Source organism: Pelophylax lessonae (assembly GCF_965119305.1).
Source record: "Pelophylax lessonae genome assembly, chromosome: 3".
Taxonomy (NCBI): Eukaryota; Metazoa; Chordata; class Amphibia; order Anura; family Ranidae; genus Pelophylax; species Pelophylax lessonae.
This window is the reverse complement of record NC_138770.1, coordinates 645,482,691-645,495,830: the sequence shown is the minus strand read 5'-3', so window position 1 is coordinate 645,495,830 and position 13,140 is coordinate 645,482,691. Positions and strand designations below refer to the sequence as shown.

Here is a 13,140-nt window from a genome sequence, read left to right as displayed (position 1 = left end):
AAATGTTTTCATCTCCTCAGGCCAATTTGTATTCTGCTACATATTTTTGGTGAAAAAAAAATCCCAATAAGTGTATACTAATTGCTTTGAGCAAAAGTTATCGCGTCTACAAGCTAGGAGAAAGATTTATGTCATTTTTATTATTAATTAATTATTTTTACTAGTAATGGCGGCGATCAGTGATTTTTAGCGGGACTGCGACATTGCAGTGGACAGATCGGACCCCTAACTGACATTTTTGACACTTTTGGGGGGACCATTGACATTACTACAGTAATCAGTGCTAAAAATATGCTTACTATGGTAATAATAAAATATGTTACTGTGATAATGACACTGGCAGGGAAGGGGTTAACATCAGGGGCAATCAAAGGGTTAAACATGTGCCTAGAGGGTGCTTTCTAACTGTTGGGGGGATGTATTTACTGAATGAACACAGAGACTTGTGTTCCTAAAAGGGGGAACACAGGATCCCTGTGTTCATTACTGACAGAACAGTGGTCTGCCATGTTTACAATGACAGGGCACCGTTCTGTGTCCATGGGGAGTGATCGTGGGTGCCCGGCAGACCCGCTGATTGGCTCCCCCTGTGGCGAATGGGCAAAGCTCCCAATCACATGTAGCGATCGGGAACTTTCCGTTAGCCGCCGGTAACTGTGATAGGAGCGTGCACTCCGCACAGCTGTATTTACACCAATTCACGCGAATATGTGGCTGCTTGGCGCCAAGGCCCACCAGCCGAGAGGCAGCATTTTTGCGTCCGGCCGGCACCAAGGGATTAAGCTCTATGTCTACACAAAGGTATGGACTTTCAGCTGGAGAGCTGGAGGAAGAACTTCAAGTGTGCTCACCATTACACTGGCATTCCATTGAGAACTGCAAGTCCATCTGCTGTGGTGGAAGACTGGACTTGTAGTTCATTCATTCATAGATCTCTGTGAATGAATGAATGATATGGCTGTGCAGACGGAATAAAATTTGATGACCAAACTTAAGCTTTAAAGTGGTTGTAAACCTCTGAAATTACAAATAAAAAAAAGCATATTCCTCCATACTAGCCTCAATCTAAAGTACTTTTTTCTCTCTGCTATCTGCATGAATCACTTCTGACAGTGAATGCCGACATCACAGAATCTTGCAGGATAGCCCCACCTTACCTCCAGCACACAGAAGATGATTGACAGCTTTAGCTGTGCATGTTTCCCTTTGAGATGTTGTAGTGGGGAGGTGTGTCCTTTCCCTCCGCTCACATCTCAGATTACACTCAGCTCCCTGCTTTGTGCTCTGCAGCGTGTGGCATCAGTTTCTCGCCCCCTGCCTGCTAGAGCTTAGAAATGCTTTAGGAGGCTTTAGAGAAGAAAGGGCTGCAAATAAACAGGTACAACTGATGTAGGAAGATTTTTTTCATCTCTGTGTATCACCCGAGGCTAGCTATGTCACTAGGTTTATGTATGGGCTTAAAAATCCTTTTAAGTTATATCTGTTTTTTATATTGTTTGTTGATCCTGCCAGAAATCAAGTGAGCTGACAAGTTCCTGTGCTCTCCACTGACTGTTATCGGTTAGCATTATACCTAGCTATCTCCAAACTTTCTAGGAAAAGGGCCAAAATGACTGTCCTTCAGACTTGGAGGGAGATTGTTTGTGGCCAGTGGAAGTAGAAACTGCCTCAGCATTAGTAGACATAAACAATGTCCCATCATTAGTTATAATGGGAAAAAGAAGACCCCACTGTTGGTGTCAATGAGATGAATAGTACCATTGATGGTGTCAGTGGGAGGAATGGTGTCCCATCATTGGTGTCAGTTGATGGAATAGTGCCCTGAGGGCCGGATAAATTAAGCAAAGGGCCACATCTGGCCCCCAGGCTGCAGTTTGGAATCCACTGCTATAGATACAGTATGGTGAGTGAGCATTGTCATCCTAGGACAGGAAGTGTGTTATTTGCAGGATCACCAGGTAAAAATAAAGGAAACAAACCCTAAAAGTTGCAGCCACCACATTGAAGAACTGGTAAGCTGAGATATATTCCATTTTTGTTTTTGGATTTGGATGGTTAGATGTTTTAACTTTTGCAGGTTGCAAGATAGGTGGGGGGGGGGGGGGGGTTCTGGTGATAATCATAACATGGCACTGTCCCCTATATTGCCAAAATAGAAACATAGAAACTTACCATGTACCCCCTAAAAAGGGATGGTGGGGGGAAAAATTAGATTTTATGTGCCAAACAGTGTTGATTTTGGCAGAAAATTTCAATTTAGTTTTAGTCATAGTCTTTTGACTAAAATGTCATTTTAGTTTCAAGTCGTATTTTAGTCATCTGAATTATTTTAGTTTTATTCATATTTTAGTCGACTAAAATCTCCAGTACATTTTAGCCACCAGGGATTGCCCACCCATGGCCACCAGGGATGCCCACCCATGGCCACCAAGGATGCCCATCCATGCCACCAGGGATGCCAATCAGTGCTCACCAATTAGCAATATGGTTGTAATCAGACACCATTTTTATTATTAATTGCACACGTTGCACAATAACATTTATAATGATACCTCCCCTTTTGTATAATTTTATCATCCCCTAATGGCTTTCCTTTCCTGTACAGGATATTTTTTATGTATATGGTTTAGCCAAGGAGATGACCACCACACAGGTGTAAACAATAGGGGTTATATTTGATACCTCGTTCAGCAGCAGACCTCATATTTACTTTGTTCTGCTCAGGGAGTCTGTCAGTACCCTCCTCATCAGTGCTGTCCATCATTGCCATCTATTAGTGCTGCCCACCAGTGGCCATCATTGCCATCTATCAGTGCTGCCCACCAGTGCCCATCATTACCATCTATAAGTGCTGCCCACTGTAATGGTATCCTGCGCTGGGACACCATTTTGTCAAGCAACCATTTTAGTTTCAGAGCTCAGCCATGAAAGTTTAAAGCCAAAAGGCCACTCGTTCACCAGCCCCCACCACACCCCAATTAACATTAGTATGCAGAGCTTCAAAGCAAACCTTATCTCAGCAGATGTCCACTAAGACTGAGCAGGTGTCCACTAAGGCTGACCAGGCAGGTTAATTAGAAATGTAACAAATACATCTAACAATTTATACCCAATTCATAACTGCAGACAGGAACATGACACATTAACAAAAAGTATATATTTGAAGGCCAAATAAAATACTAAACGAAACGAGACCATGCATGATCCACCTATCGCACATGGAATAGAAAAGAGCGATAAGATATTCCCTATATCAGTGTTCCCCAACCCCCGGGCCGCGGACCGGTACCGGTCCGTGGATGAAACGGTACCGGGCCACCCGAGGAACTTTACATTATTTTACTGTGGCGGCCGGGGAGTTGAGCAGTGCGCCCCGAGGCGCCCATTGAGTGACAATAGCGAATTAAAATTCGCTATTGTCACACGGATCCTCCTCCTGGCCAATCAGGGAGTGGGTCCTCCCACTTCCTGATTGGACGAAAGGCAAACCCCATGCCATTGGCCGAGGAGGAGGCGTGAGGTCTCGAGGAGACGTGGGGACTGAAGAGAAGCTGCCGTGAGGTAAGTGCACGGGTCTCGCAGGGGGAATGCTGGCATCTGCATTGAAAGGGGGAACGCTGGCATCCCTGCATTGATTGGGGGCATTGCTGTGGCACTCTGCATTGATTGGGGGCATTGCTGTGGCACTCTGCATTGATTGGGGGCAATGCTGTGGCACTCTGCATTGATTGGGGGCAATGCTGTGGCACTCTGCATTGATTGGGGGCATTGCTGTGGCACTCTGCATTGATTGGGGGCATTTCTGTGGTTCTGTGCATTGATTGGGGGCACGCTGTGGTCACTGTGCATTGACGTCCCCCCTCAGCGGGCCACATAAAAATTATCAAACGTTGACCTTTCCGCGGCGATAAAAAGGTTGGGGAGCACTGCCCTATATGATAGATATATTCATGTTTGATATCGTTTGAAAGCAAATGACATGCTGAGTTATAAACTAGTCATTTAAAGAATGTAACCCTTACATATTTCGAGATATTAAGAGTGGTATGACTCTGTCCACAAAGGTACATTTGATATGGTCGTAAACCACTGGACAGCCCTTTGCCACTCTGTTGTAATTGGTCAGGGGTGTCAGTCACCGCCCCTTTGATCTTAGAGAAAAGCTTGCTCAAACTTTTGAAGTTCTCATTTTAACAAAGAAGGAACATCTCTATATCACTTTGAGGACCGATCACACATGCTCAGCTTTTGAAACTCTGATAATACAAGGACGTGGACTGCAAGTATTCTTATTTCTAATTCTTTATCTTATTTTTCTAAATTGCTGAATTGTGTCTCTATTTCTTTGCAACCCATTTTTCTGTAAATATTTTTATTTGCACCAATTTTAACCTTTTTATAAAACCTTATTTTGAAAAGTGTTAATCTTGCCTCTAAGCTCTTAATGCAAACTAAACCAAAGAACCTGTCTCTTGAAGAGAGCTACTGTCTAGAATAAAGTCATAATTGGTATTTCTAAAATTACGAGCGTCCTCTGGGCTCATCATAACGTAGAGGTGGTGGCAGAGAAAGGGTTAATTGTTTAATTAGCCCGGTGACAATTGCTCTCAGCCTGCTGGCATCTAGATTGTGGTCCCGCAAGCTGGACAATCTGTGTGCCGGGTGCAGCTGAGAGTGGCATTGTTATGCAAGTGACGGCAGGGTGTGAGATTGCCTGGTCTTTGGTCGCGAGTTGGATGAGAAGGCCAGGGGTCTGATACCTGCCACCGTCACACCCACCAGTGCCCATCATTGCCGCCTATCAGTGCCCACAAGTGCCATCTATCAGAGCCCATCAGTGCCGCTTATTAGTGCCCATCAGTGCCGCGTATCACTGCCCATCAGTGCCCATCAGTGCCGCCTATCAGTGCCCATCAGTGCTACCTATCACTGCTACACATCAGAGCCCATCAGTGCTTCATAACAGTGCCCATCAGTGCCGCATATTAGTGCCTCATCATCAGTGCCACCCCATCAGTACCTCCTCATCAGTGCCTGTCAGTGCGGCCTCATCAGTTCTCGTCAGTGCAGGAAAACATATTTATTTACAAAAGTTTATCACATTTTAAACAAAACTTTTTTTTTCCAAACTTTTCAGTCTTTTTTTATTTGTTTAGCAAAAAAAAGAAAAAGAAAACACAGTAGTGATTAAATACTACCAAAAGAAAGCTCTATTTGTGGAAAAAAAGTGACATAAATATGGTTTAGGCACAGTGTTGCATGACCGCGCAATTGTAATTCAAAATGCAACAGCGCTAAAAGCTGAAAATTGGCTGGGCAGGAAGGGGGTGAAAGTGTCCTGTATTGAAGTGGTTAAAATACAAAATTCCCAAAAAACTGTAAACTCTATTAGATGTAATATCATTGCACATATTACCTGAATATATTATCAACATTAAATATTAAGAAAAAATATAAGAAAAGTCTTTTTTTTTTATTTTTCTCTTTCAGCAACTTAGTAGATGCCCCTTACTTATGCTTATGAGGTGGTGCAATTCATGTTCAAACTTCAATGTACTATTATTACAAGCTCTGGGTGGAATCGTGTTGCCGATTTAGAAATGGCCAGCAGAGTAGTGTTAATTTTTATGTCAATTTTCAATTAAGGTTTTAGTCAGTCTTTTGACTAAAATGTAATTTCAGTTTTAGTTGTATTTTAGTCATCGGAATTGTTTTAGTCATATTTTAGTCGACTAAATAGTGTTAATTTAGTCGACGAAAATATTTCTGGACTGCATGTGGTGTGAACTGGCCATAAGCATTTTTTTTGCTCAAACGTTCCTCTCCTGAATGTGCAACTGATCATTTTTAAATCTTCTAAATGCTCCTCTTCTAATACACCTGTAAACGCCTATGTGTGCATGGCCACATAGGCTCACATGTAGGGGTGTTTAGAAGCTGAAAAAAAAATGAAACGCCCTTAAAAGCTGCTTTGTTCACGTCCTTTGTGCATGAGCCCTTAACCACTTGTCGACCCGCCCATTAACAATTGACATCCTGGCGCCGTGGGTGGCTTGCAATAGAGATGTGAATACAGTAAAACCTTGGATTGAGGATCCAAGATTTAAAAAAAAAAGGTTTGCCTTTTTGTTACACATTAAATACCTATTTAAAAAAAAAAAAAAAAAAACCTTGGATTGAGAGTAACTTGGTTTGAGAACATTTTGCAGGACAAGCAAATGTTTTTATAAAATTTGACTTAAAGCGGAGATCCGCCTCCCCCTCCACCCCCTCCAAAAATTAAAAGTCAGCAGCCACACATACTGTACACATACTGTAGCTGCTGACTTTTAATATTAGGACACTTACCTGTCCTGGAGTCCAGTGATGTCGGCACCGCAGCCGATGTTTCCATCGGCTGTCGGGTGCTGCCGCTGCCATTGCCGGTAAGGGAACCCGGCATTGAAGCCTTGCGGATTCACAGGCGGGTCCCTACTGCGCATGCGCGAAGCGCGCTGCGCATTCCTATTGGCTCGGCGGCGGAGGAGGGAGCTGAACTTTCGAGGGACGGTGCCGTGGGGCCGTATCCCTGATGTGAGGAAGGGTACCTGTCAAAAACCGGTACCCGTTCCCCCCTCCCCCCTGAAAGGTGCCAATTGTGGCACCGGAGGGGGGGAGGAAACAAAAGAGCATAATAATAAAAAAACAAGCAATCTCTTGATATACAAGTAGCGTCATGTCACAACTGAGTATAAAAGAGAAGAGAGGTGGACAGCTTTACCACGGATGCCTGCATACCTTGATGTTTCTCTTTTATACATCAACCATGCGAGTTGCTAAATGTTGAACCTTTGTTAAATGTAACCATATTGCTACACTTAGAGGCGCCTCTGTTCTCTTTTATACTCTGTAGCTCCTACTGGATATTACTTCTAATACCCTTGTGGAGGCGCCATTTGTGGGTGGACATTTTATGGTTACACAACCTATCACATTGCTATAATCTTTTTATATGGACTATAAACTGAAGGACTTACGAATAAATGGTTCTGGAACGAATCATCTCAGTTTTCATTATTTCTTATAGGGAAATTCACTTTGATATAAGAGTGCTTTGGATTACAAGCATGTTTCCGGAACGAATTATGCTCCCAATCCAAGGTTTTACTGTACTGTGTTATAAATGGACAACACATCAAAATAAAGTCCAAAAAAGTGCTAAAGTGAAAAAAAGTATATATATGTATATATATATATATATATATATATATATATATATATATATATATACATAAGTCCAATCTTGAATGAATATCATAACTCCTTGATAACGTCCTATTGGATGAAACGCGTTGGGGAGGAGACACTAGTGCTGACGTTAGGCCACTGTCTAATACGGATCGGTAGTGGCACCCATTGTCATATGGTTTTATGATTGATTTTTTTTGGCTTTTAACATACAAATTCAATAAACACTATACTATGGAGACGGTGATCTTTATTTACCACAGCTATATCTGGATGGTGCGAGTTGCTGAACAGCTTTCCCCACAGCAGATGGTGGATTTACACTGAGAACATGTTTGCTGCTGTACTGGCAGCCAGCTTTTCCCGTGAGTCTCCATTTCACAGGGGTGCGGTGGATGATTCTGGAGCATTGTACTGGATCATTTCTTCACTTTTCAAGTCACCACCAATTTTTGTGCACTGAACTTCGTGCTTTCACCAATAAGTTTATATTGCAGATCCTATCATGGGATTGTGCATTTAAACCTATATTTTTCACTATATTGGTTTTTTTATTGTTATTTTCGTTCAAGTTTGGACTTATACATTTTTTTCACTTTAGTACTTTTTTGGACTTTATTTTGATGCGTTGTTCATTTACAACACAGGATTCATATAGTTGGGGGGAGTACCGCGCTTTAAAGTGCTTAATACAACATAGATAAAATTATATACATATGTGAAAAAGTGCCAAAGTGCTTCTTAAATATAATATTCAAAAATTATGTGTCTCAATGTGTAAAATAAATACAATCCGATATAAATCCTTCAATTAATATAATAGGTGATAAAAATGGACTAAACTAAAATTCATCTTAGTAGAACCAACTATATCAATACAATATATAGTGAAAAAAAGTTATAAATCCGTGACCTTTTCAAAATTAAATAATGTGCTCTAAATAGGTGATATCCAATAAAGTGCTGAAGTGTCCTTAAAATAATTATATAAATATATAGTGATCAACAAAATCTTCTTTATCCAAATTTGGCATGCAGGTGCTCTTTCGTGCGGTGCCCACTAGGTGTCCTAAGCGCTCACCTCACTGCTCCTTAAAAAGAGCCTTAAGTTGTATGCCTCAGTATGCTGTTCCTTCCTCCTTATTGGCATATATGTACCATTATGAATCCTCGGTTATATCTCCCTTGTATAAACAGCTATATTCCAGGGGATATATGCGGTCCTTTATATCTCCAAAAAAAATCAAATTGGGCCAAACATGGTGAAGTACGTCCCATAAATTTATTTAAAAAAAGTAAGAGTAACACTCACATTGCTTTGCGTCTTGTTTCTAGCATAACAAACATTCCTTTGCCGATACGTCACTTCCGGTTTGGCTATCCTACGCGTTACGCTGCGTCCCCACGCAGCTTCTTCCAGGGATCCCCTGGAAAAACACTTTTTTTCACTATATATTGTATTGATATAGTTGGTTCTACTAAGATGAATTTTAGTTTAGTCCATTTTTATCACCTATTATATTAATTGAAGGATTTATATCGGATTGTATTTATTTTACACATTGAGACACATAATTTTTGAATATTATATTTAAGAAGCACTTTGGCACTTTTTCACATATGTATATAATTTTATCTATGTTGTATTAAGCACTTTAAAGCGCGGTACTCCCCCCAACTATATTTATCTGAATTGTGTAGGTTACCAATTTTAGTACCTGCGGCATTAAAGGTGTTATATTATATTGTAGACAACAATTAGAGAGACAGCGCGAGAATTTCACCAACCCTTTATAACACAGGATTCACATTTCACTGTTCATTCGCTTTTGGCGCTACACACTTTTTCTTAAGATTATTTATGCGTTTGGTATATTACTTATCTGTGTCAGCTGCCGCCCCACCACAGCGCAGAGATACACCTTTTTTATTTTTACAATAGAGATGAGTGAAGGCAAGATGGCTTCAGCTCATCTTTATGGCCTTGGAGAACCAGAGGAGTGTCATGACGTCGCTTCTGGTTCCACCGGCATGTAAGCAAGTTTTTTTTTTATGCAAAAGATAAAACAAAATGTTTTTTGGGTCTTTTGCTTTTAAAGGTAGAGTAGAGATTTGGGGTCTTATAAACCCCAGATCTTTCCATGAAGAATACCTGTCATACTGTATTGCTATAGCAAAGGGATATTTTCATTTCTTGTGATATCAATAAAAGTGATAAAATTTTTTTTAAATGGACAGTGTACAAAAAAAAATGGAATAAAAAAATATTAAAAAAATATTTTAAAATGCCCCTGTCTCCCCATGGTGAACACATACGTAAGTCACTCCCACATATGTAAATGGTGTTCAAACCACATAAGTGAGGTATCGTCATGAACACCAGTGAGAAAGCAATAATTCTAGCCCTAGATCTCCTCTGTAACTCTAAACTGGTAACTATGGGGATTTTTACGTACCATAGTTTGGAGCCATTCTAGAAGCATGTGCAATTTTAAAGCATGACACTTACTCAGCGTAACATCATCATTCATATTTTACAAACAAAATGTGGTTATGTATTGTGTTTTTGTTTTTTGTTTTTTTATATTTAAAGTGTATTTTTTCCAAAACAAATGCGTTTAAAAGATTGCTACACAAAAACCATGTGACATAAAAAATTGCAACGACCACTATTTTATTCTCTAAGGCCTCTGCTAAATAAATAAATATATATATATATATATATATATATATATATATATATATATATATATATATACTGTATATATACAGTGGGTACGGAAAGTATTCAGACCCCCTTAAATTTTTCACTCTTTGTTATATTGCAGCCATTTGCTAAAATCATTTAGGTTCATTCTTCTTCCTCATGAATGTACACATAGCACCCCATACTGACAGAAAAACACAGAATTGTTGACATTGTTGCAGATTTATTAAAAAAGAAAAACTGAAATATCACATGGTCCTAAGTATTCAGACCCTTTGCTCAGTATTTAGTAGAAGCCCCCTTTTGATCTAATACAGCCAGGAGTCTTTTTGGGAAAGATGCAACAATTCTTTCACACCTGGATTTGGGGATCCTCTGCCATTCCTCCTTGCAGATCCTCTCCAGTTCTGTCAGGTTGGATGGTAAACGTTGGTGGACAGCCATTTTTAGGTCTCTCCAGAGATGCTCAATTGGGTTTAAGTCAGGGCTCTGGCTGGGCCATTCAAGAACAGTCACAGAGTTGTTGTGAAGCCACTCCTTCGTTATTTTAGCTTGGGGTCATTGTCTTGTTGGAAGGTAAACCTTCAGCCTAGTCTGAGGTCCAGAGCACTCTGGAGAAGGTTTTTGTCCAGGATATCCCTGTACTTGGCCGCATTCATCTTTCCCTCGATTGCAACCAGTCGTCCTGTCCCTGCAGCTGAAAAACACCCCCACAGCATGATGCTGCCACCACCATACTTCACTGTTGGGACTGTATTGGACAGGGGATGAGCAGTGCCTGGTTTTCTCCACACATACCGCTTAGAATTAAGGCCAAAAAGTTCTATTTTGGTCTCATCAGACCAGAGAATCTTATTTCTCACCATATTGGAGTCCTTCAGGTGTTTTTTAGCAAACTCCATGCGGGCTTTCATGTGTCTTACACTGAGGAGAGGCTTCCGTCAGGCCACTCTGCCATAAAGCCCCGACTGGTGGAGGGCTGCAGTGATGGTTGACTTTCTACAACTTTCTCCCATCTCCTGACTGCATCTCTGGAGCTCAGCCACAGTGATCTTTGGGTTCTTCTTTACCTCTCTCACCAAGGCTCTTCTCCCCCGATAGCTCAGTTTGGCCGGACGGCCAGCTCTAGGAAGGGTTCTGGTCGTCCCAAACGTCTTCCATTTGAGGATTATGGAGGCCACTGTGCTCTTAGGACCCTTAAGTGCAGCAGAAATCTTTTTGTAACCTTGGCCAGATCTGTGCCTTGCCACAATTCTGTCTCTGAGCTCTTCAGGCAGTTCCTTTGACCTCATGATTCTCATTTGCTCTGACATGCATTGTGATCTGGAAGGTCTTATATAGACAGGTGTGTGGCTTTCCTAATCAAGTCCAATCAGTATAATCAAATGCAGCTGGACTCAAATGAAGGTGTAGAACCATCTCAAGGATGATCAGAAGAAATGGAAAGCACCTGAGTTAAATATATGAGTGTCACAGCAAAGGGTCTGAATACTTAGGACCATGTGATATTTCAGTTTTTCTTTTTTAATAAGTCTGCAACAATGTCAACAATTCTGTGTTTTTCTGTCAGTATGGGGTGCTATGTGTACATTCATGAGGAAGAAGAATGAACTTAAATGATTTTAGCAAATGGCTGCAATATAACAAAGAGTGAAAAATGTAAGGGGGTCTGAATACTTTCCGTACCCACTGTATATATATATATAATGTTTGGGGGTTCTAAGTCATTTTCAAACACTGATTTTTACATATGTGAGAGAAGTGTCAGAATTGTCCTGTTTGTCCCGTTGCTTCTATACCCTTGGATGGCATGTTTGTAATTCTACCATTATCACATCTCACAGATTTACTTTTTTCATGCATATATTTTATCATTTATTGTATCTTGATCACGTTCCCAAATTAAAAAAAAAAAAAAAAGTCACATTTTTATTTATGTAAGCACTAACCCCTTGTATATGGATGATGGTGGCAGATCAAGTGTAGGATCAAGTTTGATCATAAATGCAAAAAATAAAAAGGAACTAACCTGAGCTGAACAATCTACATTCAGCAAATTACATTTCCACAGTGCATGCAGAATAAAAACTATTACAACAAATAATAAATTAATACAGTGCATTTAAAAAAAATTGACCATTAAATTCCAGTCATGTTTTTTTTTTTCTTGTGTGTGACAGGTATTCAAGCAGCAAGAACCAGTGTTTTGGACTTCCTACTACTCGAAACTGAATGCATTTTATTCTTTTTTTTTTTTGCTATAACTAAAGATGTCACACAATAAAAATAAACCTTTTACAGTCCTGTACAGAAGACATGAACATTCTCTCCAGGTTCTTCATTATTTGCTGGCATGTCAAAGCACAAAATATCATTTTTAAGATCTGCAATGCTCTTTTTGTATATTTTTTAAGGGGATTATTACAATTTTATTGGGACATTAAGGGAACTTCTGCATAACATTTTTTTTTCCCTTAAAGCATCTACTAATTTTTTGTCAATTAGAGTTTATAATGACTGCCTATGTACAAGATCTCATTTGTCTATTGTTTCTTTTCTGTCTCTTGACCACTAAGTGCTTCATGGAATGAATATGCAACTCAAAGAATGCTTTTCTGATCTATTTAAGCTATTGGTTATTACTTTATGCATGATTACAACATATTGCTGTAAAAGTGCTAATTGCTAAGAAGGAAAAAAAAATAGATAAAAATGATTTTTCTAAAAAAAAAAAAAAAAAAAAAAAAGAAAATAGAGAAGTCTTTTGTTTTACTGGTTCCATTTGTGATGCTCCCTCACTGCATAAGACATGAGACATTATTAGTCACTCACCTGTCTGTAACATAAACCCTCCACAAAGTAGCAAAAAGCTAAAGTGCTAATTCACCTTTACAGAAAAAAATGTAAAAGAGAACCAACACCGGACATCTCCCCCCTGGTCCCCACTGTACTTACCTCCGGGTTCAACCGTTCAAGCAGTCTGGAAATTTGAAATCCTTGTTGCTCTTCTCCTTCTTCTCTGTGCAGTGCTTCCCGAATGGACCAGATTGAATCTGATTGGTCAGCGCCTAAACAGTGAATCGATCTGATCTGTCCTGGAAGTGCTGATGGAGAAAAGCAGGAATTTTAAATCCGTGGATCACTGAAGTGGCTGCAGGGGTGCTAACAGCTTGGCAACCCCAGGGGTAAGTACAGCATGGACTGGG

General features: G+C 40.2%; 1 protein-coding gene across 1 annotated transcript in view; it reads left to right on the top strand.

The window, feature by feature from the left end:
- The window catches only part of KCNK12 (potassium two pore domain channel subfamily K member 12), a gene marked incomplete at its 3' end in the record, with an annotated part of 295,014 nt that extends 282,514 nt beyond the window's left edge, over positions 1-12,500 (top strand). Inside the window, exon 3 of the mRNA XM_082252341.1 lies at positions 12,115-12,500. Coding sequence (XP_082108467.1) covers positions 12,115-12,166 — 52 coding nt within the window. The remainder of the gene's footprint in view (positions 1-12,114) is intronic.
- Positions 12,501-13,140: the final 640 nt, after the last annotated feature.